The sequence below is a fragment of the Aptenodytes forsteri genome, unplaced genomic scaffold (assembly GCF_000699145.1).
Source record: "Aptenodytes forsteri isolate BGI_AS27 unplaced genomic scaffold, ASM69914v1 Scaffold35, whole genome shotgun sequence".
NCBI lineage: Eukaryota > Metazoa > Chordata > Aves > Sphenisciformes > Spheniscidae > Aptenodytes > Aptenodytes forsteri.
In genome coordinates, this window is record NW_008795334.1 from 1,286,884 (window position 1) to 1,309,333 (window position 22,450).

At 35.4% G+C, this 22,450-nt stretch overlaps 1 protein-coding gene across 1 annotated transcript in view; it reads right to left on the bottom strand.

Moving 5' to 3' along the window:
* Nucleotides 1-1,152: 1,152 nt before the first annotated feature.
* The window catches only part of SLC30A9 (solute carrier family 30 member 9), a 42,041-nt gene continuing 20,743 nt past the window's right edge, over nucleotides 1,153-22,450 (bottom strand). Inside the window, exons 10-18 of the mRNA XM_009280127.1 lie at nucleotides 22,309-22,364; nucleotides 20,601-20,736; nucleotides 20,155-20,194; nucleotides 19,631-19,702; nucleotides 19,054-19,161; nucleotides 17,396-17,561; nucleotides 11,151-11,280; nucleotides 8,696-8,809; nucleotides 1,153-7,164 (exon numbers count right to left, since the gene is read on the bottom strand). Of these exons, the coding sequence (XP_009278402.1) occupies nucleotides 7,120-7,164; nucleotides 8,696-8,809; nucleotides 11,151-11,280; nucleotides 17,396-17,561; nucleotides 19,054-19,161; nucleotides 19,631-19,702; nucleotides 20,155-20,194; nucleotides 20,601-20,736; nucleotides 22,309-22,364 (867 nt within the window). The 3' untranslated portion in view covers nucleotides 1,153-7,119. The remainder of the gene's footprint in view (nucleotides 7,165-8,695; nucleotides 8,810-11,150; nucleotides 11,281-17,395; nucleotides 17,562-19,053; nucleotides 19,162-19,630; nucleotides 19,703-20,154; nucleotides 20,195-20,600; nucleotides 20,737-22,308; nucleotides 22,365-22,450) is intronic.

Consider the following 22,450-nt stretch of genomic DNA (forward strand, 5'->3'; position numbering starts at 1 on the left):
GGAAACATTCAAGGTCAGGCTGGACGGGGCTCTGAGCAACCTGATCTAGCTGAAGATGTCCCTGCTCATTGCAGGGGGGTTGGACTAGATGACCTTTAGAGGTCCCTTCCAACCCAAACTATTCTATGATTCTATGATTCTTTCTAAGCTGACTGATTTCAAGTGAATGATACCTAGCTTTTTCTTAAGAGCCTTGGACAACTTTGCTGGGATTGTCAAAGTACAGTTATTATGTAAGTCTAACACATAAACCCAACCTCCTCAAGAATTTCTCCATACCCTTGACTATATGCAGACATGCAACCCATCTGTCTTACTACCTTTCTTCACATCATTCTTAGATCTGGATCAGGACTGGTAGTCCAAACTGGAGACAGTGCCAGTAGGGCCTCTGAGCCAGGCAGAAGGAGCTTACGCTGTACTGGGGAAGGAACCGCACCCTTTGGGGGCAGGGGCAAATAGGATGAAAGGCACAGTTGCCAGTGAAGTACGGAGGATTAATAAATACAGCTTGGCTATTCTAGGCAGGTTGCTCACATACCGAGCGCATGCTATTTAACAGAGTGCGTACTGTCAACATCACAAAGGCAAACTGAATAACTAGTACAAATAGATGGATAAAGCCTTTGTTTTGCATCCATAAAATACTGTTATATGCATTTTGAATTCAGAAACATCACAGATCATCAACTGCCTAAACCCAGTGTTATTCCTTACCTTTACAATATATATAAAATTGCTTGAATTAACAGAACACAACCTTTACCGGCTAGGTAACATTTTACTGAACAATTACAGCTTCCAGACATTTTACAGGATGTACCGAATTCAAGTATAATTACAAAAGAAAGAACATATGCAGAGAAGTATTTAAATGTCTCCACCTCACAAATCAAAATTACTTCCCCACACCCCAATATGAAGTAACCAAGACACAGAATGAAAAAGCCAATACACCAAAAAGCTGGGGGGGGATTACATTTGATTAAAAGACTGCATGGAAAGAACACATTTCAACTTTGAGATTGCCCTTTGAAAGTTCTACCACCAGTGAAAATCCTCACTGTTGACTTTCAGCTTTAATACAATGTTTGGCAATAGCCAAAATGCTTTCCAAATGCTTTAGGTATTTTTCAAATGCTTCTTCTCACATAGTTCTTCAGCATCTTTAATTCGAAGAGAAACTTACAAAAAACCTTTATATTACATCATTTATACATTGCATATTTTTTTCTTCTGTCTTCAGATTTGAAGCAGCTGATTACAACATCAAAAGTTTTAAATACAGTCTAAATTTAGGTTACAAAAATCAAACGTATCTAGAGTGTGGAGCTGTATTCCACTATTTTAACAGACACCTTCTCCCCATAACAGCACTGTGAATGCTGACAACACGAAAATTTGACCAGGCTTACTGTTAGTGTAACACTTCTAAAAAGTAACCAAGACCTTTTATTTTAATTGGTGGCTTTCATTTACACAGAAGAAGGAAATTGTCCTCAAGAGCCTCGTGTAAGATAGGACAGAACGACAATTTTCTGCCTATGTTATAGTATCTGTCTGTGGTATTTAAAAAGTGTGCATCCTTTTCACATTACGTTTTGAATGTTTTAACTCGTTTTCAGAACATGATGATTTAACTAGAAGTCTTGCTTATCCACAGACATTTAAGCAACTTGAAAAATATGGACTAACATATTCACCAATGATTACAGTCCACTGCAAGAATTCTGTAGACCTTAGAACACCGCACCTATTTTTTTTTCCCCTAACATCTTCAGTATGGTGCTTCAATCATTTTCTGGCTGAAAGAATCCATTCATTTTCTCTTTAATTCACTCCAGCTCCCATTTCCACAATTAAAATTGCTCACCTTCCACTCACCAAATACATACCTCACCAACAAAGCTCCAGACTGAGATTACACCATCACCCTTAGCAATAAGACTAAGTTTTCAGAGGGCAAATTGGTTTATACCTGCAAGACGGAATACCACATTAGGAAACAGTTAAAGGGAGGCACTGATTTTCATTACAGGAAAAAAAAAAGATGAGTTTTTGCTGGGGGTGGGAGGGGGGAATCACCCAACTATCTGAATATTGCTAAAAGAAAGAGAACGTCATACTGCATAGTTTTATGCATTTTATGCATTCTCATCAAATATAATTTCTTACTGTTCTTTTCCTTTCCAATCATCATTTCTTATTTCTGGCCACATTTTTTAGATTGTGTTCATCTTTTCCTATTCCCAAGTGCTCAACACCTTGGTTTTTTTCCTTCCTTGTATTATTTTTTTTTACCACGCACTTTGTTATAGCTTCTTTTCTTTTGCTTCAGCAAAGCCTGATTGACTGCAGTTTCTATAGTCCATACAACCACTTCGAGCTCCTGGCACATTTTATTTTCCTCAAAGGACACGCATTTCAGAAATCTGACTATTGTGCTTTTAAGCCTAGATTCTTATTTCTTTTTATATGTAATAAAGATATAGTCTACTTTTGATCTTAATTATTTGTGTCTCACTAACAAGAAAGGAAAAATTACTTATTTAAGCTACGCAACCCCTCTGTAAAGTCTTTTTGGTACACCTCGACTTCTCATTTACATTAAGCAGCCAAACTGCAAAAGAGATGTTAGTTGTGCTCTCTATTCAGAGCTAACAATAAGAATAGAAGCAGCACAATACTTAAGCTAGAATTAAAAAAGCACATTGTCCATTTTTATTCACTTCCACAATGTAAGCCTTTAGGCACGCACAGAAGTTCGGGTTTTGTACAGGAGTCAATATTAATCAATTGTTCTATTCTACCAACCCAAAATGCCTTAAGAACATATGACCATAAAATGAAATACTTTTCTTTCGAATCTTAAACAATATGCTTCTGTGGATTCTTTTGTAAGAAATACATCTGTATCAACTTCAGAAAAAGGATTACTTATCTGAGAATCTTCAAAAATTGCCACACTTTGAATACACAAAAGCCTAAAACCTCTGCAGGAAGCCTGTATTCGATGGACTCATCATTAGCAGAGGTACTGCCATAATGCTTAATTTCTTCTTTGTTACAGAAAAAAGATAAGCCGGCTAAAATGGTAACAAATAAAGAGAACACAGAATTGCAATCAGTGTATTACCTAGACAAAACATACCTAAAACTCTTCCTTGTACTCCCCCTTATCAAAGAGGGGCCACTAAAAATCTCTCAAAAACTGAGTCTCCGGATAAAGCTGAAAAAACTGCACCTGCCAGAATCAGAGAACTCCAGTAGTTTTGGCTAACATGATTTGTAGCTTTCAAAACAGCAATCACTGTTGTCAACTGTCAATGAACAAGAAGTACAGCACAAAATCCAGAGACCAAGAGTAGCATCTAGCCCTGCTATTTAAACATAAGATGCTCATAATGGCTTCCTCCTCTAAAAGTAAGAGTTATTTAAAAAAAAAAAAAATCAGTGTGGGAATTCAAGGAAGGAGAAGAGCAGAGGCTAAAACCCCTTCAGCTTGAGTATGAGTGACAGAGGATAAAGGACGCAACTTGTCCTTAAAAAATATGTTCTCCTGGTCACCAGATCCCTACTACTTTTAGACCAGAACACACAAGCAAACAGTCTCTGTAATACAGTAGTCCACTAAAGTATTTACTACTACAATATGCTTAATAAATGCTTTAGAAAGTGGAGGGGTAGAGGGGGACCACATCCAATACTCAATTCCACAGTGTGTGAAGGAGACAATTTAGACTTGAAATTGATTCATGAGGGAAAGATAATCACTTCAGAATTTTATCTTTTATAGAAAGACACGTATTCCTTTCATAGGAAAACACGTATTATTAGTGTCCAGCCAACTTCGACTTAAAATACATTAAGATCACTCAGTATATTGGAACACTAAGACAATTTTTTCAAACATCGCAAGTTTTACAGAATTATGAGACATTGCACAGCACATAAGCAATCCTTTACAAAGCAGAGGGTAGTAGTACTTTGAACACAATCTGAAAAAAATAGAACCTGCAAGGCCAGTCTACAAAAACAATTTCAAAACACCACATCTTAATTGAAAAAAATCCTAGAATATAACTTGTTAGCTAAATCCTCACTCCTTTTCCTTAAAATCCCTCTCCTTAAAATCAATCTAAAAGAAACATTATGTAATTGCATTTGTGATAAAGAAAAAAATCCACTCCTCCACACTTCATAAGTTTTCTTTAATTCTGAGGATTCTATCATGTAAATGTATTACCTAAACATTTTCTCCACAAACAATAAAACAAAAGTAAACTAAGTACTTGGACCCACATCACCTCAAGTTTTAGACCATAAAGACAGTTAAGAAAAAAAGCAGTAAAAATGTCGAAACTGTTAAAAACAATCTGCAAATTATAATATATATTAAAATGTAACAGCTTGGAATTACTTTTCATTAAGCCTCTCAGGTTGGAAAGGAATCGATATTTTCATCCAACTGCAAGACATGTAAACTTAGAAGGTACTGCCAAAGCCAGTCTGCCTTTTTGTGGTACATCACCATCCACGTTGTTTTTAAAAATGGAACTGGGTCCTCAAACTATGCAACTGTTATGTACCCAAAAACATTCAAGTTCTGGCTTCTTAAGTTTAACAAATTGTGATGCTATAATCAGCAATGTAACTGGGAGACAAGGATCTGAATTTTATCCTGGAACACAAACAAAAGGTGTGTGGATGCGTATGCTTCTGACTCAGATAAGGAAATTAAGATCCGAATTCATACAAATTACATCTCTCATGAATAAAAAAACATTTTTATAGGCTTTTGGAGCAGATGTCCTGTAAGAATATAAACTCATGCCTCCTCTTAAACAAGATATGGGAACGCTTCGGTATTGAGATAACATTTACTAACCTCTCAGTGAAATTTCTGCCCTGCAAAACTACTGATTCATCAGTAACTCCAGCATACAAACCTCTCAGATCACATTGGCTGCCTCCACTAACCTCCCCAGCAAGAACATTTTCCCAGTTTCACTTCTCTTCAGGTTTTTAAGATTTCTGGACTAACAGGTTTATTAAAGTGTTTATTCAAATTCAAAATCCATATAAATATTCTAGGAAGGAAAGAGGTTATGCATTATCAGATTCCAGTGCTCTTCATGAATAAGACTAACATCAGCAGAGTGCATACTGAGATGAGATGAAGTTTATATGGAAGGGCGACAAGAAAGGTAAATTATTTATAATGTGCTAAAATATGCCTTATTTACTTGATACAGTACACTTCCAAATTCCCTTTAAACTGCATTTCAAATCATCAGGCTTAAATATACTAACTAGTACTACAATAGGAGAAAACCAGATAAAATAAGCCTTCTTTTGGATGAGCCATAATAAGCTAATATGCTATCAAGAAGCCACCGGTGAATAGGGATTATGGACAAGGGTACTAAAGAGACCCCTTCACCCACAATTACTGTATGTGAAGTCCCGTCTGTAACTAAGCTCTGGAATGTTTTTCTACGTAAAATGACCAGCATTGCAAAGTGCTTTGCAGTTGTCAAAAGGCATGCTATTTTAAATGCTCATAATTCACTGGTAAGTGACACTTAGTATGAAAAAGAACATTCTAAAAAGCTTTTAGTCAAATCTGGACATATTGGTCTCCACAATTATTATTTGCTGCAATGCTTATAATTTAATCTTAAATTGATTTTTGAAGACTTGTGTTTCATATCAACATTTCTTCTTTCAGCAAGTCAGTCATTAACCCAGCAACTGAGTCACTACAAGGGTCTTATTACCACCCCTCACCCATGAGGAATTCTCATTTTACTGAAATACGTTAAAGTGCAAAAAGGATTTTCCTCAGAGTTATTTCTATGCAGTTATTTCACTTATATTTCAACTTGCATGATCAGTACTTATTAATAAAGACTGGGTCTCAAAGAATCTGGTACAACTTGGGTGCCTATTGCAGAAAGCCTTGAGGCTGATTATATACAGTGCTAGAATTGCACATCTCAAAGTTATAAACTCTAAACGCTTATCTCAGGATTGTTGAGGACCACTGATGGAATTACTTTACTTTCCCAAACAAGCAAGGTCTGTTCTTAAAAAACACAAAGCAAGCAGTTTAGAATTCAGGTAAGAGATACTGTCTAGAGGTAAATAAATTAAAAACACAATGTATTCATTTGTTTAATTATAAATAGTTCTAATACATTTTTTACTATTCTAACTTCCAACTACATCTCTTACACTTTCTAGCAAAGACCATATCTGGCAACACAGCCTATTAAAATTATAAAAAGCCAAAAATGCCAGGTAACTTTTAATAAGCACTACCATAAATATCTCCCAGATTACATCTGAAGATACTTACAAATAAGAGAACAAGTGTCAAAGTAGGGATAAAAAAAAGAACAAAATTTAAACAGAGGAAGTTCACCGAAATCTCTACACAGTAATTTCTTCACAGTAACTTAACATACTCTGGCTAACCACATACAGCTGACTCCACTGAGGAGAAAAACCTTATTCTTCTGAAGCGCGGTTGGTGATCGCAACGGTGGCAAAAAGCAGGTTTCCAGGTCATGGTACTTGAGAGGAGGCCAGCGCCTGTTTGAAAGAATTTATCTCATAGAAAAGAAAAACTGTGAAAGAATCACACAGTTGAAATATTAGTTTAAGGTTGGCAGGTTCCACTGGAACAAACTCTTCCTAGCTAATCTTAGTATCTCCCAAGAACCTTTAATGTATCTTGAAAGAAACTAAAGAAGTGCAAACTGACTGCAAAGGGACACAAAGGGAAAAAACTAAGTGTGTTGTATATTTTCAGGCAGCTATATTTGCCTAACTAAACCTCAAGTCTTAAGCTCTGAATTGCAGTAAATATACTTTAACAGACTCTCCTGTGGAATTTAAGTCAAGTAGCTTTTTTTAAATTGATTTTGCCATGGAAATTTTTGTCTGCGAGTCTAGCGCTCTTCCAGAAACAGAAGCAGTGCTAACAGTCCAGGAAGCCTACAGCAAAAGTAAGCGAGGTATGGTGCTGAGGTCACTGCAATTTCAGAAGCTTTTCAGCCCTTCACATGACTTCTTTCCAAAATGGTAGCAACCTGAACATTTCTTCTGCCAAGTCTATAGTATCTCCAAATCCACATGACGAACATCAGGATTTCGTTGCTGAAATAAAATTTAAAAAAAAAAAACAAACACATTTTTATTGAAAATATTCAAACACATTTTTGCACATGGATACAAATAATATAATTCTGGTATGATGTTGGCAACTAGATAACAAATCCCCTTTTCTGGTAACATAGGGACTATTTTAAAATGAGGAATAGCTTCAACAAACATTGCCCATAGTATAAGCAATTTTTTGAAGGCTAAGTCATCTTTTTATTTGACAAATACTTTTCCACATCACAGATAAATTAGTTCTTATGCTTTATAAAGTATGAAGCAGCTCTCTTGATTTTAAAAAGGCAGTTAGCTTTTATATAAAACTGTCCAAATAGCCATCTTTTCTCTCTCTCTCTCACTTTAAGAAAGTTTTAACAGATACTTTCCTGAATAACGGATAAGATTGCTAAAATAATTCATTCTATGCCATTGAAGCTATTTATAAAGATTCAAAATACTGTTTCTATTAAGAAATATGCATTTTCTGATACTGTAAAAATATGTTATCATCATTACATGGATTGTATAATCCATGAGAGGTTTACTGAACGCCACCGACTTCAAAGTCATCCAGCATGTGAATCTGACTAGCATATTTAGTAAAGCATATTCAACAGCAACACAATCACTGAAATCCCTGCCTATACCAAAAAACAATATTCACGTTTATAAAATAATTAGTCATGATCCTACTCCTCAAAAACCATGAAGAACTGGATCTGCTGGTGCAATTAAACTAAAAAATAATATTTTGATTCTTAAACAGCACCACTCTAGGGAGAGAAACTAAAACTAGAATATTCATCAAATATAATAAGCAAGGACAGACATGCTCTTGAGCAGTGTCTCCTGATGACCGGAAAAGGCAGTCATGACAGACTGTATTTGTCTGGCAGTCAGTATACTTATAGTTCTGTATTCATGCCAGAAAAGGTAAGATTAACAGCCACAATATAATTATAAAATTAAAAATGGAAACAATTCTTTGTTGCATCAACCAAAGGATATTTAAATCGCAGAAAAAAAAAAAAATAAGAAGAAGAAAGTTCACAGGCTTATAAAGAAGTAAACACTGTACTGCTTCAACAAGAGCAAAAAATGTTGAGTAAAGCCCTCATCACACACTGATATATTTGATACAATGCTAAGTACCAGATTTAAAAAAAAATAAATAAATAAATTAAAATTTGCTTCTTTACAACCAAAACAGAATTCAGCAGCCTGTAAATAACCTGACATTCTGAGAATACAGTAACAAAGACACAATCAGGTCTCATTTCACGAAAACACTGTTCTACAGTGGTATAAAATTGAACCAAATACATAACAAACGGATCAATGGCAAAGTAAGGGTTTGCTGCTGGTCAGAACTTGGTTAATGATACCTATAGCAAGAAAATTTGCATTAGGATTATCAACTTCTTCCCCTCTCTCATATTTACAAACAAAATCCCAAAAAGTAGATGCAGTGATATTGTTTGAAATACATCACAGAAGAAGCACTCCCTAATAAGCAGCTAAATTGTACCTTTAGGTCCTTCTCAAGTCTGTCTACTTCAGCTCCCAGTGTGTCAATGATATTCTCACCATGCTTAAGCATGAAGGCTTCTAATTCTTCAAGGGTTTTCACTTGTTGAATTTCCTAGGAAGAAATCAAATTTAAGAGGTTGAGATGAGGGAAAGAAAAGAAAGGAATAACACTACAGAAGGTCCTCACATATTTCAAGGTGGGGCGGGGGGAACCAAACACTTTTCAGGTTTTGCCATTTCCTTTCAAAACATCATCTGTTCTTACGTCTCAAAGACACAGAAGAGTAGCATCTATTCAATGAAAACAGCTGGCTTACAATTACACCTGCACTTGATATAAAACCTTCTTCTATCTTTAATGGATTTCCTCCTTTATTTTCCAAATAAGTTTAGAGAATTTAATTCATTTTCTAGAAGTTTCTGGGGTATCCCTTGCTCACAGCAAGGCAGAGCAGGGTACCCCTGTGTATTCTTTCCTCATTTTCACACATTCTTGCTATTCCATTACACTGCTTACTCTGTGCATCACATTACCAACTCATCTGAAAATCCACAAGGATTACTGTGAATGCTGCTATAAATACGGCTCCTCCATAACATCAAAAAACTCGAAGATAGTTGACAGGAACTCAGACTAGGAGACCCGTAGCATACGAGACTGAAGGAATGAGGTTAAGGAAGACAGGATGCTATGCTCCTCCCTCCAAAAAACCACAGACATCAGAAGCACCAAAGCAGGTATGGCAGCATTATCATGAGCTATTCTTTAGAGGTCTCACACCAAGTTGGCCAGAAGCCATTTGCCTTGTAGTATCTCAGCCACAGTTTAGGCGATACAGCTGCAGTACGTTTAGGACAAATAGGTTATTGCTAACAGAGTAATTATTAAATAGCTAATTCTTCTTGTGCATACAATTACAACACAACATCCATTTCTCCCCGTCCCCCCCTGCCACTACTCTAAAACTGAAGAGGAATAATGTAATTGACTGAGCTTAAAAGATATCCCAACCACAATAACCTATGACTACAATCACAGCAAGTCTAACAAGAAAAAAACCTGAGATTAATCTGAATGACAGCATTTCAACAAACATTTCACAACTTTAGAAAGAGTAACGTTGATAGCAATGCTGGTTGAATGAGCTACTTATTTGAAAAACTACAGATCAAAAGGCAAGAACTATGTCTGCCCTTGACTTTGGGTGGCCGAGTCCTGCTGAAAGCACCTATCCTTCAACAATGGTTGAAACTACATGAAACTACAATGACCTGTGTAAGAAACAGTTGCCAATGCAGAAACAATCAGGAAAAATTTTCCCAACAATACTAGTTAGAAGAACCCGTGAAGGTTGTATGCAATCGCCAAAGGGAATAGTGGGTAAAGGACAAAAGCTAACAAAGCCTTTGAAAAGAAAAGTAGCATACTAAACAGCTGCAACAGCAAAGCAACTGAGACTTGGCAATATAAAACCAAGCAAACCTGCAGTGCCTCAGTTGTACAAAGCTCACAGCACTCTTCCTCTCAGAAATGTATTAAATTGAAATCTAATACATGAACAGATCACTTATTGCAGTAATTTAAATGTAAACTCAGATAACTTCTAAGTCATGTTTAACAGACAGACATAAAATGCAGACACCTGACATCTACTTTTCATTTTGAGAGGGTAGCAAAGAAAGAAATCTTGTAGGTAAACAAGCAAATGTGTATAAGCAAGTTACTGGTGAAAACGGGTAAGCAAGCAAAACATTTTGCCCACTTAAAACTGTCCTTGTAATTTAGATAAATTAGTCTTTATTTCATACTTCATAGCTTTGCCATGTAGAAGCCAGATGAAAGCAGTTTTGCATTTCTGTACTGAAGAGAGGGATTAAAAAAACCTACTCTGAACGACACTAAAATCAGAGACAGACACTTACTTAAGGGTGGTTAATTGTTAAACGCTGTCAAAATGCTAAGTCATGTGATGCAAGCAATCCATATTCAAGCCTAGTCTGAATGGCAGGATCTGTAAACTGTAACACTGCATCTTCAGCACCCAAGGCGAATGGCTCTGCCAAAACAGATGCTTATTCTCAGGTGACAGGCTTCCAGTTTTAACTAGAGATCTTGTAATTCAATAAAAATTTATTGGAAGAATTATGTTCTCATCAAAATTATTTTGGACAAATCTGTATTTTCTAACAAAAAATTGAATAAAAAAAAAAAATCTGCCCTCCTCCTACCCAGGCCCTACTCAGCCCCGAAGTAGCTCTATTTCAGCAGCACATAATATGATTCTGTGTACAGATATTTAACACACTAACACAAAGTAAAAACATCTGCAATCCTTCAAAATGAAGAAGTGGAATTATCTCACCTACTTGAAAATCTTGGTTTTAGACATACTTGAAATTGGAAAGTAAATATCAAATACTGGAAGTTACAAAATAATTTTTTTTAAACATACTTGTAGCAGCTGTTCAATGTCTTGTTTTTCCAGGTAAGAACGAGTAACAACCCGTCCATCAAAGTCTACTTCTGCCTTGAATCTCACTTTGCTCATTCCCATGTCTGTGGCTTTAACATCATGAATTGCTCTGAAACACATAATTTTTAAAGAAAATGTAGAACAACATTGTCGTGGTTTAACCCCAGTCGGCAACTAAGCACCACGCAGCCGCTCGCTCACTCTCCCCCACCCCCGGTGGGATGGGGGAGAGAATTGGAAGAGCAAAAGTAAGAAAACTTGTGGGTTGAGGTAAGAACAGTTTAATACTTGAAATAATAGAATAATAATAATTAATAATAATAATTGGTAATGGAAAGTAAAACAACGGGGGGCGAGGGGGGGGGGGGCACAGACAGGGAAGAGCATGACATCATATGGTATGGAATGTCCCTTTGGCCAGTGTGGGTCAGCTGTCCCAGCTATATTCCCTCCCAGCTTCTTCTGTACCTCCTCACTGGCAGAGTATGGGAAGCTGAAAAGTCCTTGACTTAGTATAAACACTGCTTAGCAGCAACTAAAACAATCGGTGTTATCAACATTATTCTCATGCTAAATCCAAAACACAGCACTGTACCAGCTACTAGGAAGAAAATTAACTCTATCCCAGCTGAAACCAGGACAAACATAAAACAAACAACTAGCTAGCTTGGCTTCTGATGTTAACAATATCACAGTAAAATGATCCTGTAATTTTAAAAGGCCACTGCTTTTGACTAACATACCCTCATTTTGCCACCACACACTTCCATTAAACACCGATTTATATTTAACCGGTTATACAACTTCCACAGGTATCTGCTACACCAACACATCTATAAATGGCTCGCTGCAATAAAAGATAGACTACAAGCAGCATCACAGATTTAGAACTAGACTAATAGTATAAAAAAACCCCACCCCATCCCACAACAGAAAGTGAGAACTTCCCTATTCTGAGTTAAACTTTTAAGTTCAACTTACTTGCTACTGCACAAATTTTTGTGCGTATGCATATACATGACACTGTTTAACAATCTTTAAGTACCCTCAGTTCTGAGGTAAGGAACAACAATCTATTGTCAATTACCAAAACCACACATTGCAATTATAGAAGTATCCTTTCCTAAGACAACTACAGTTTGTAAAGGCATGACCTTTTGGAGAATTTTCTAGTCAAAGTTACATTTGATATAAGAAAAAGTTATGGATATTGTGTTTGGAACTCATTTTTGATCATACTGAATCATTGATCACAACTAATCACAAGACAGCTGTTTGTAAATGCTGAAAATGTGTATTTATTTAAAGGTTCCTGAATGTTGCAACATGTTTATATTTTGGTCCTTTGAAAACTTCTGTTTTTCTATAGCATAGTTTTGTTCCAGTTTGTTTGAGAAATTTCATGATGTGTGAATATAGGCAATAAACAAAAAGCCCTCTATTTTTCAGGGACAAGAAGATACGAAGCAAACTCAGGACCCAGACATATTGTGGTACATTTCAACGGTGGAACAAATATAAAATAAAATACTCTAGTTTTTTTCTAATTAGATTAACACAAACTTAGTTTATCTTTAAAGCCAAGTAGAATTTAAAATTGCCACTGCAGAGTAAGTTTCCACATTTTTCCATCAAGGCCAGAAAAAAAGTGGAGACTAAAATATGGGACATAAATCACAAAGAAGTTTCAAATTTTTGAAATTCTTTGTTCTGACATTTCCAAAGCAAAACAAGTATTTGAGGTCAACTATAAAATATTCCAGAGACTCATTTTATTAAAAGAAAAATGCAATCTTGACAATTTTTTTAAATTCTAACACAAAATTTAGATTCAGCAATAAAGCTCACTCGATGGAAAGTACTAAACTTTTTTCCCCCATTCACTTTACTAAGTTGTGCAATCTCACAGCATCTTTAAATTTAGCATGCCCTTTGTCTTAAGCAAATTTACTCTTCCCAACTAGAAATGTTTCTTCTCATCTGAACGTTTATAAATCAGAACTAACTTCACAGATGGTGCAGGAAGAAAGCAGAAGGCATATATTTCGGAAGTAGCCTGCTAGAGCAAACAGCCGACAAAGAACAGGAGGCAGAAATTTAAGATGAACAATCACAGGAAACTTTTATGGAATATTTCTTGTAATGCTTGGGGTGGAAGAGGGGTAAACACATTAAAAAAGAAATAGAACATGAACTAAATATAGACACACCAAAAAATACATCTTAGCAAACATTTAAGCAGATTAAAAGAACTATCAGCTTACTGGTAGCAATAATGAATTTCCAGCTCCAATCAAATTTACACAGCTATTCTGTGGGAAGCTACCAAATCAAAACAGTATTAACTGGAGTAACCTAACCGGCATCAAACTACCTCCTCACACAAGAGGGTATTTAAGATAACGGATGTGGTTCAATGAGGGTTATTGAAAAGAATTTGAATCCATGCGATTCAAAAATGTTGACGATATCAAGTGCCTATCAGAGCTAAGCAAGAAGATAACAAGAGATTTTTGAGATTCTCATTAAGCAGTAACTTGATAAAATTCAGTGGAATGATGCATATTCTGTAAGTGTGAAGAAAAAAGTCTACCTTACTGCTTATAATCTGTCCAGGAAAGATAAGACAGTGAGTCAGGAGGAGAAAAATCACTAATAATTCAAAAATACAAATGTGTATGCTAAGACTTAAGCTACAAAGCTTGCTTATGGAAGCTTCTGGATGGCTAGCAGACACCATCAATTCAAACTAAGGAAAAGAGCAAGTTTCACATTAAAGAAAAATTTGTCAGAGGACGTCAAGTTATTGGTTTTGAGCCATCAGTTGTAATACATTTTTTTTCCCCCTCCAAACCAGAACGACAGATTTTCCAGCACAACAGTAGCACAATTACCCAATAACTGTTACAATGAAGTAAAAATTAAACTGTCACTGAGAATAGTTTATGCCTAGGGATCCATGATTACATTCCATAAGAACAGAATCAGGACAGTCTGTACCACATCATATATTTTGTTTCACAGTTCTGAAAGCCTAATCTCCTACACTTCGGTTAAGCTGAACACAAGAAAGATTTAGGCCCCAAAGGTGTGAATGAGAGTTAAGAATAGAATGTTTGCATAGCAAAAAATAAAATCAAATAATTTTCCAGCTGAGAACAACTCTGACTGAACACCCATTCTGGATCACAAATGAAATAAGGGCTACAACTAGAAATTACCAAGCAAAATGAGAAGAAAGGAGAAATAAATAGCCACGAGCCTAAAAGATTAATTATGAAGTCCAGCAAACTGATAGGAGAAGCATAAAAAAAGGCATTGTGCGTGATACAAACCAACATTTTTTAAGTATTGCAAAACCAAAGGATAACCTGGAAACAAGTCTGCTACTAGATGGCAATGGTAAAATCGTTACTGATGACACAGAATACACAGAAACATGCACTAATCATTGTTTTCTTGATCTAAAAAAGCAAAACAATATACTAGTACAACAAAGCATTTCCCTATTAGTAGCGGAGAAGCATACTGGATATTTAAAGGGAAACAATGCTTCTAATTCAGCAGGCTCCATAACTTGCATTCAAGAGTAAAAAGAACTAAGAACAACTGTGAAGACCAATTAATTTTTCATCCTGCAATACTGCTGAGAATTAAAAAAAAAAACACGAGTAGATTAACAACACTGTGCCAAAATTTAAGAACAGCAAATGAGGCAATCCATTTAACTAAAGACAACTTCACCTGACAACCCAAGGAAAAATAGCATAAAAGGTGGAGAAAAAAATTATATATCAAGAGCATTAATTCCAGTCATTAAGGTTTTAGGGAATGTATGTCTTGTCAAACAACCCTATTTAAAAAAAAAAAATTAAAAAAATCAAGATTTAGCTGAAAAAAAGATCAACAGCAGAGATCATTTATTTTAGTAGTACAGCAGTCAGTATTGTCTGATAAATCAAATACTTTATAATTAGCAGCGGAACACGATGTTCAGGCAAGCTACTGCTGGAATAGTAAGTTAAGTGGTGGTGGTGCTGATGGGGGCAGGGGGGAGCGGAGATCAGAGCCTTTGGATCCTTTGGTCAATTTGGATCTAAAATACCTTCTGATGAATACTAAATGATTCCCTAATATATCCCCTTCATATTTGGCAGAACGCATCTGAAAATAAAGATTGCAAACCCTCCCTGAAAGGACAAGGGAGGACTGTCCTGGGAAGCCGCACTTGCGGAAGGGATTGCATTGAGAACTCAGATACAGTTTGATAGCTGAAAACCCTGAAAAGTTGAAATAAAAAGAGCAAATATTAGTCACAGCTTTAGAAGCAGACCAGTACTCAAGAGCTTTTTCTTTTACATTTGGTGTCAGCAGGAAAAATGTAAGAGTAGGACATACTACTACACAACTCCATTTAAGAAAATGGGAGAGTTTGAACGTTCAAGAAAATGCTGAAACTCTTACAAGCCCAAAGCTATGTTGATGAAAATGTACTAGTAGCCTTTTGAAGAAATACTTGGTGCTAAAAGACTTCCTCATTTCACAAGAAAAAGTTTAAAACAAACAAACCAAAAAACCTAGCTAACTAACCAAAGTTAGTTGGAATAAGAAAAAAAATTAAGAGTAGCTTTTTCCCCAAATTATGCCTAGTTACAAGCAAGGGTAATATACATTTACATCTTAAAGAATTCTGAGATCAAGACCAGGTGTCTTATTAGAAGATGTAAGTTAACCAAGCTCAAGATATTAGGCTTGTTACAAGAAGAACTTGGTCAAAGACAAAGTGTGTGCTAAAAGAAATCAAAGGGGATAACGTAAGATCTAAGAAAGAGATCACTCAAGACAAAGTGCATACAGAAGGTCCTGCAAACAGTGTTATGACAAGTACCTAAACGTGTTTCACCTTCTAACCTTAAGAGAAACATGCATTTTCTTACCAAGTCTTCACTTTTTTTTATTCTTCGTGCTTTTTTTAAAATTAAGTTACTTCTTGTTTTAAAAAGAAGTCTACAGCAAGAAGGAGATGAACTAAGTCTGCTCTGTTGAGAAGTTATAGCCATCTACAAAATGGAATGTAATATAAACTGGTGCTTGGGATAGGAGAAATTTTATGATTCCAGCCTGAGACAAGCAAAAGCCACCTGTGCACTTTGGAAAAAAGAACTACAGAAGTCATGTACAAATAGCCATGTGGTCTCACCTACTGTGAACAGTGCTGAACACAGCACTGTTCACATAGCTCCACCATTCAGACTAATCCAGGGCCACCACAAATGCTTAACAGAGTTTAGTTACTGACATGTGAAAATTCTAACACAAGTCTATTCTAAAATAGGAATCTTGTTTAGCTTTTGGAATGAAGGGCATGTCGTTCAGACCTGTTGCTTGCAACTGAGATGATGCAGCACTTAGTTTCTTTCAAGTATTCTGGTGTTAACTAACGGGCTTGGGTTTTTTCCCTTCAGAGCTCAGTAATGACTACAAATTAAAAAAAGCACTAAAATATTCCAGCTGATTCACACAGAAATATATTACTGAATAAAGATTAAGAAGAAAACAAAAAGGGGTTTGCTTCTAAATCAAGGTTAATAGGGTTAAAGTAAGCTAAAATAGCTCCTTAAAAAAGCATTTAAACAAGATCTCAGAATCACATGAGCTCTAAGTTTATTTCACTACAAATTGCAGATTTCCAAAGAAAGAGAAATTAGCATTTAATTCATTCTGTAAGCATCTAATATGCAGAATCTATTACACCATAATACTACTGCAGCACTTCACTGCCAACTGCTACAGAATTCCAGACACTGAATATTAACAGTAACAGTTTAAATAGTTAAGCGCTAATAAACTATAAAAGCAACATTACAGTATCATTTAAGTGCTTGCATTTCATGCATTTGAAAATAGTTTTAAGTTTGTGATGGCTTTCTCATTAAGTTATTGTCAACTCCTGCAATTAATATAACTGTTAGAACATATTTGCAATTTTATTTCAGCTGTGGAACATCTGAGAGGTACAAGTATTCACTTATTGAAATTTTTAACACAGAAATAGAAGTTAGTAATAATTAAGATTCTAAAATCTCAATACAGAAGAATCCATCCTAAAAATAATCAATCTCAATGGACTTCTCTCATTTAAAGTGCCTGAACTATTTTTTTCCAAATGCTATTTTCTTGCTTTTTATTGTTCTTCATAGAGATTGAGCTGTAAAGATTCTTACCTTACTACAGGATCACTTTCCAGTAACTCGGTGAGTCGCTGCAATTGTTCAGGTTGAATGGATCGTCCCAGCAGGGCTTCAGTGTTAGTGTAGATTAGAAATGCTGACACAGTTCCTAACAAAGTTCCAACACCTAGAGACCCCACGCTGTCATAATAAGGGTTTCCTAAACAAGACATGCCAAATTAGTTTCACAGAGCATTTCTAAAACACAGCAGATAATTCAGATTTCACACTGAAAAGACTACATAGTTTTCGGGGGTTTTTTTGGATTTTTTAGTTTTTGCCTTTGGTGGGATTTTTTTTGTTTGGTTTTGGGTTTTTGGGGGTTTTTTAATGCACTGGCAATTCTTTCCTACTGAGGAACAAGATGAAGCTGGAAGAAAACAAGTTATCTTAAGATAAAGTCTCAAGTCCCTCCTGTCCCCCAGCCACTCCTGTCTCCTGCAGGACTAATAAATGACTAAACTCGTCAGCTATTTGGGTCTCTGTGTATAGATTTACCTTTATTAATATAAAATTATATACACCTAAACACAGGTAGTAGCACAAAAGTCTGTTCTTTTATCAGTAACTCAAAAACTTGCAAGTATTAACCATTCCTGGAATACAGTACTTATTATATAAGTTTTAAATGCGTATTCATTCATATTCAGATTTGTAGAAACAGTAATGTATTTTTAAGTTTATGAAAGAAACTAGAGATGGAATAAAAAACTGACTTCTATATAACAAAATGAAACTTGCAATTAACTCATTAGAAGCCACAAAGAAACAAAATTACCATATTTATTTTTTTAAACAATTGAAAAGCCAAAGCCAATACTTAAAAAGGGACAAATAAATAATCTTCCCTCTTTAGAAAACCTAACTGTGCAAAGACAGATTTTGAATCAGTTGCCATATAGATTATCCTACCTGCGTGGGTTAGGTTTGCCACACTGTTCAGGAGCAGCTATTGTAATCTGAAGATAACACTAATACCACTACCATCAAAAGGAAGGAAAGAACTGCATCCTTAAATCCTCCCCACATGCACATGGAGCTGCACACCACTGAATTATGTAATCCCACCATGGCACAAAGTGATTTACATAGCTGACTACAATAAATACACCTTCAGTAAAAAATACCTTCGTTTGTACGACATGAGGAAAAATTTCTTTACTGAGAGAGTGGTTAAACATTGGAACAGGCTGCCCAGGGAAGTGGTTGAGTCCCCATCCCTGGAGGTATTTAAAAGACGTGTAGATGAGGCGCTTAGGGACATGGTTTAGTGGGCATGGTGGTGTTGGGCTGACGGTTGGACTCGATGATCTTAGAGGTCTCTTCCAACCTTAATGATTCTATGATTCTATGACAAAATAGCTCAAAAGGAAGTTAGACCCACCTGCATGTACTCTTCCAAGCTTAACCCAACCAATAATAGACATAAAAAAAAAAACAACTTTTTTTTTAATTTTAAATATTTTCAACTCAAACTACTAGAAATCAGATCAGAGAACAGTATAAACCTCCAGAAGCCTACACAGTACAAGTATCAGAAAAAGAGTAGAGATGTATTTAAGTCAACCAATATAAATTAAATGCTCTGTGTTCATATCATGCACAGGAAGAAATTCACATCCTGTCTGCCTCAGTTTGAGGCAGAATTTTACCTGTTAAAGAAGTCAGACCCATACAGGTAGCAGCTACGGCCACACTCAGAACTGCTGCGGCATCCTCCAGTAACACCACATTTGTACTAGGATCACGACTCTGCACGACTACGTATACAACAAAAAAAAAATTACACTGCTTTGGAAAGCTTAGCTTTACTACATTATGCACAGTACTTAAAAAACTATACTAACACCAGCAACTTAAGAGAAAAATTTCCTAAGTATTTAGGCATAAACTCAATTTTTGCATACACACACACTTCTGAAAGCATTCATAAATACACAAAACAAGCCCTGTGCCAATTATGGAAGCTTCTCCAAAATGTCTGAAAAATTTAAAGGGGCATTTATTCTGAAAAATGCAAGTAGTTTAGTAAAAGTATCTAAGTAGTGTTACTTAAATCAATAGGTTTTCACCTAATGTGTAAAATGTATTTGTTACTAGAATAGAAAACAGATCAATAAAGCAAGGGGAAAGGGAAAACAGACAAAATTGTTTCTATCATTATGCAAATACTGGTAAATAGATTCTGTTTTAAATAACCACATACCTTATTGCTATAACGACACATACCATATTGATAAAATGACAGACCCTTGGCTCGAGCACTCCTGCGAATTTCATTTATAGCAACAAGAAGGGTAGCTGAAACAATACCAAAGTAGTTGCTGAAAATGGTTAGAGGCAAAAATACTTGTTTCCATTTTGAAAAGAGGGAACTTTTTGTTATATCATAGCAACAGATCATCAAGAAAGCTCTGGTTATTGATACTCTGAATAATGACAAAGCATAAAGTTACCTTCTTTTTCTACATGCATGTCTCCCATACAAATCAGAAGTTATATGCACTGATAGTTTAATACCAAAAAGGCATTCTATGCATACTTTCCGAATGATGTGTTCTTCAACTTCTTATTGTATAGACAGATAAGTGGGAAAACTTTTTTCTTTTTTTTTTGTTTGTTTACAACACAAGTATTTGCAACAGAGCTCAAAACTTTACTGTGCAAGCAAGGACCAATTATTACTGCAATTACTCACATTGTACTCAGAGATTACAAATATTTAAATAGAAATATTTCTTGAAACTACGTACCTCCTTCAGATACCAGTGACCCTGCTAAAATGCAGTATGCCTGTATGAAAAAAAGGTCTCGATTATTATGTTATATGCGTATTTGTACAGATCTCTTCACCATTCGACTATCCAAACACAACATTCCAGAACCTCATTACCCACTGTGCTGGGTAGCTGTCCCTAAACAGAAGGCAACCAACAATATTTTAATTATGCAATATACTGCAAAATAGGAAAGGAGAACCTCTTGGGAGGTGTGAAGGGAAGATGCAGGGTTTAAAGAACAGTTCATTTTGCTGTAAGATCAGCTGTAGTTTGACACGATTTTTTTCTTAAAACACATTCTCATTTAGTATGGTTAGAGTTAACTGTGTTGGGATTCAAACCAACTCAGGAAGTGAATTTCAGACTGTGCCATTACTTTGGCACAGTGTTAGATACAATATCAAACAAGATTAGCTTACCCAGAGAAGAGATTCTATAGGATGAGGGTGGAGTAAACCTATGATCCCATGATACCAAGAAAGTCCTGCACCCATCATGAAAATGCCCACCCCGCTAATCAGGGAGGCAATATAGCGCATGTTTGTGAAACCATACCTAGATGAAAAGAAAGAAAGTGATTTAGGAAAATAAGATTCTGTATCTCTGCAAACATATCAACAAGTTTTTCCCATTAATTTTTACTTGTCTTAAATTATCATCATATGACTGGGCATCTATTTAAGACAAAGCTGCTAAATCCAACCTCATAAAAGGGAAAAAAAAAAAGTCACCTGGAAAAGTGTATCTAGTACATGCAAGGACATCAAGCATAGATATTCTTCTAATTCATTTTTAAACAAGCTATTTACACAGCTGTATTAGCTCTTGTGCAGAGACTGAGGATTTTACTACTGTAAAATAAAAAACACACCAACATTCATGTCACTTTTATGTTTTATTGAAATGCTACTTCTAAATGAAAACTAGCCTTATAGGCAGCCAGTCTACATATTTTATAATTTTAATTTAAAGAGAATAAAATTTGTGACATCTTTTAAGTAGCTCAGCTAACTGCAGACACTCAACACCTGCAGTTTTTAAGAGCAGTGGGAAGAGCTAAAGCAGTATTAAAAGTGTACCTTTATTCCTTTTTTTGGTATTAACTGCTACTGCAAACAGTACATTTCTTTAGCAACATTTAAAAACCAATAGTACAAAAAACGACTATACTGCGGAAGAAGGGAATGAGAGACGGGAAGGAGATACAATGAATATTTATACAAATTTAAGATTAAAGTATTTTTCAAATTACCTTCTTAATGAAGAAAAGCTTAACTAATTCTGTGAATTAGACGTATTTTGAACTAGTGCTTACAGTATGAATGACTTGCCCAAACATGTGAAGTGTAAAGGAGGACGGAAGGAGATACAATGAATATTTATACAAATTTAAGATTAAAGTATTTTTCAAATTACCTTCTTAATGAAGAAAAGCTTAACTAATTCTGTGAATTAGACGTATTTTGAACTAGTGCTTACAGTATGAATGACTTGCCCAAACATGTGAAGTGTAAAGGAGGACAACACCAAGAAAATATCATGCCCAAACATGTGAAGTGTAAAGGAGGTCAACACCAAGAAAATATCATGGAGAGTATAACTTCCTAACTTCCATGAAGTTGTAAGAACTTATCAATAATATCCCTATTACTCAGATAAACACAAAGAGTAGTTTAAGTCAAACACATCTCTTTATGATACAAGTAGCTGCCTTGCAGAAAAGTACTTTGTCAAAAATAGGAAGAGGACAGTATTTTTTATTTTTAAAAAAATCTTGTCATTCACGCGAACAGAGTTTAAAAACAAAAGTAAGTCTATCCATTGGAAGAGGTAGAAGAGCCCAGAATAACTTAAAGAAATAATGTCAATTAAAATAATACACATCAAAAAGCATACCGCCAAAAAAAAAAAATCATGAAATATAACATGCATCAAGCCACTGAAGCTACAACGCCTGCAGTTTGGAAGAAATCCCTTTTCTTATTTTATCTATTGTAAAATCAGAAACAATGCATTTCAGAAATGATACAAAACAGCAGATTAAAAGGAACAAGGTGACACACAAACAAGAACTGGTCTTACTCCTACATATAATTACCAAAATCATTATTTACTCAAAAAGCTTACGGATGACTAGGGTCAGGTGTCCTTGCAGACTGACTGATGCCCAAAGCTAGCAATGCCTATTTAGGACAAAAGGAAAAAAACTTGTTAAAAAAAAATTTAAAAAAAATCTAGAAATTTTCTGTATCAACTGAACTTGAAAGAT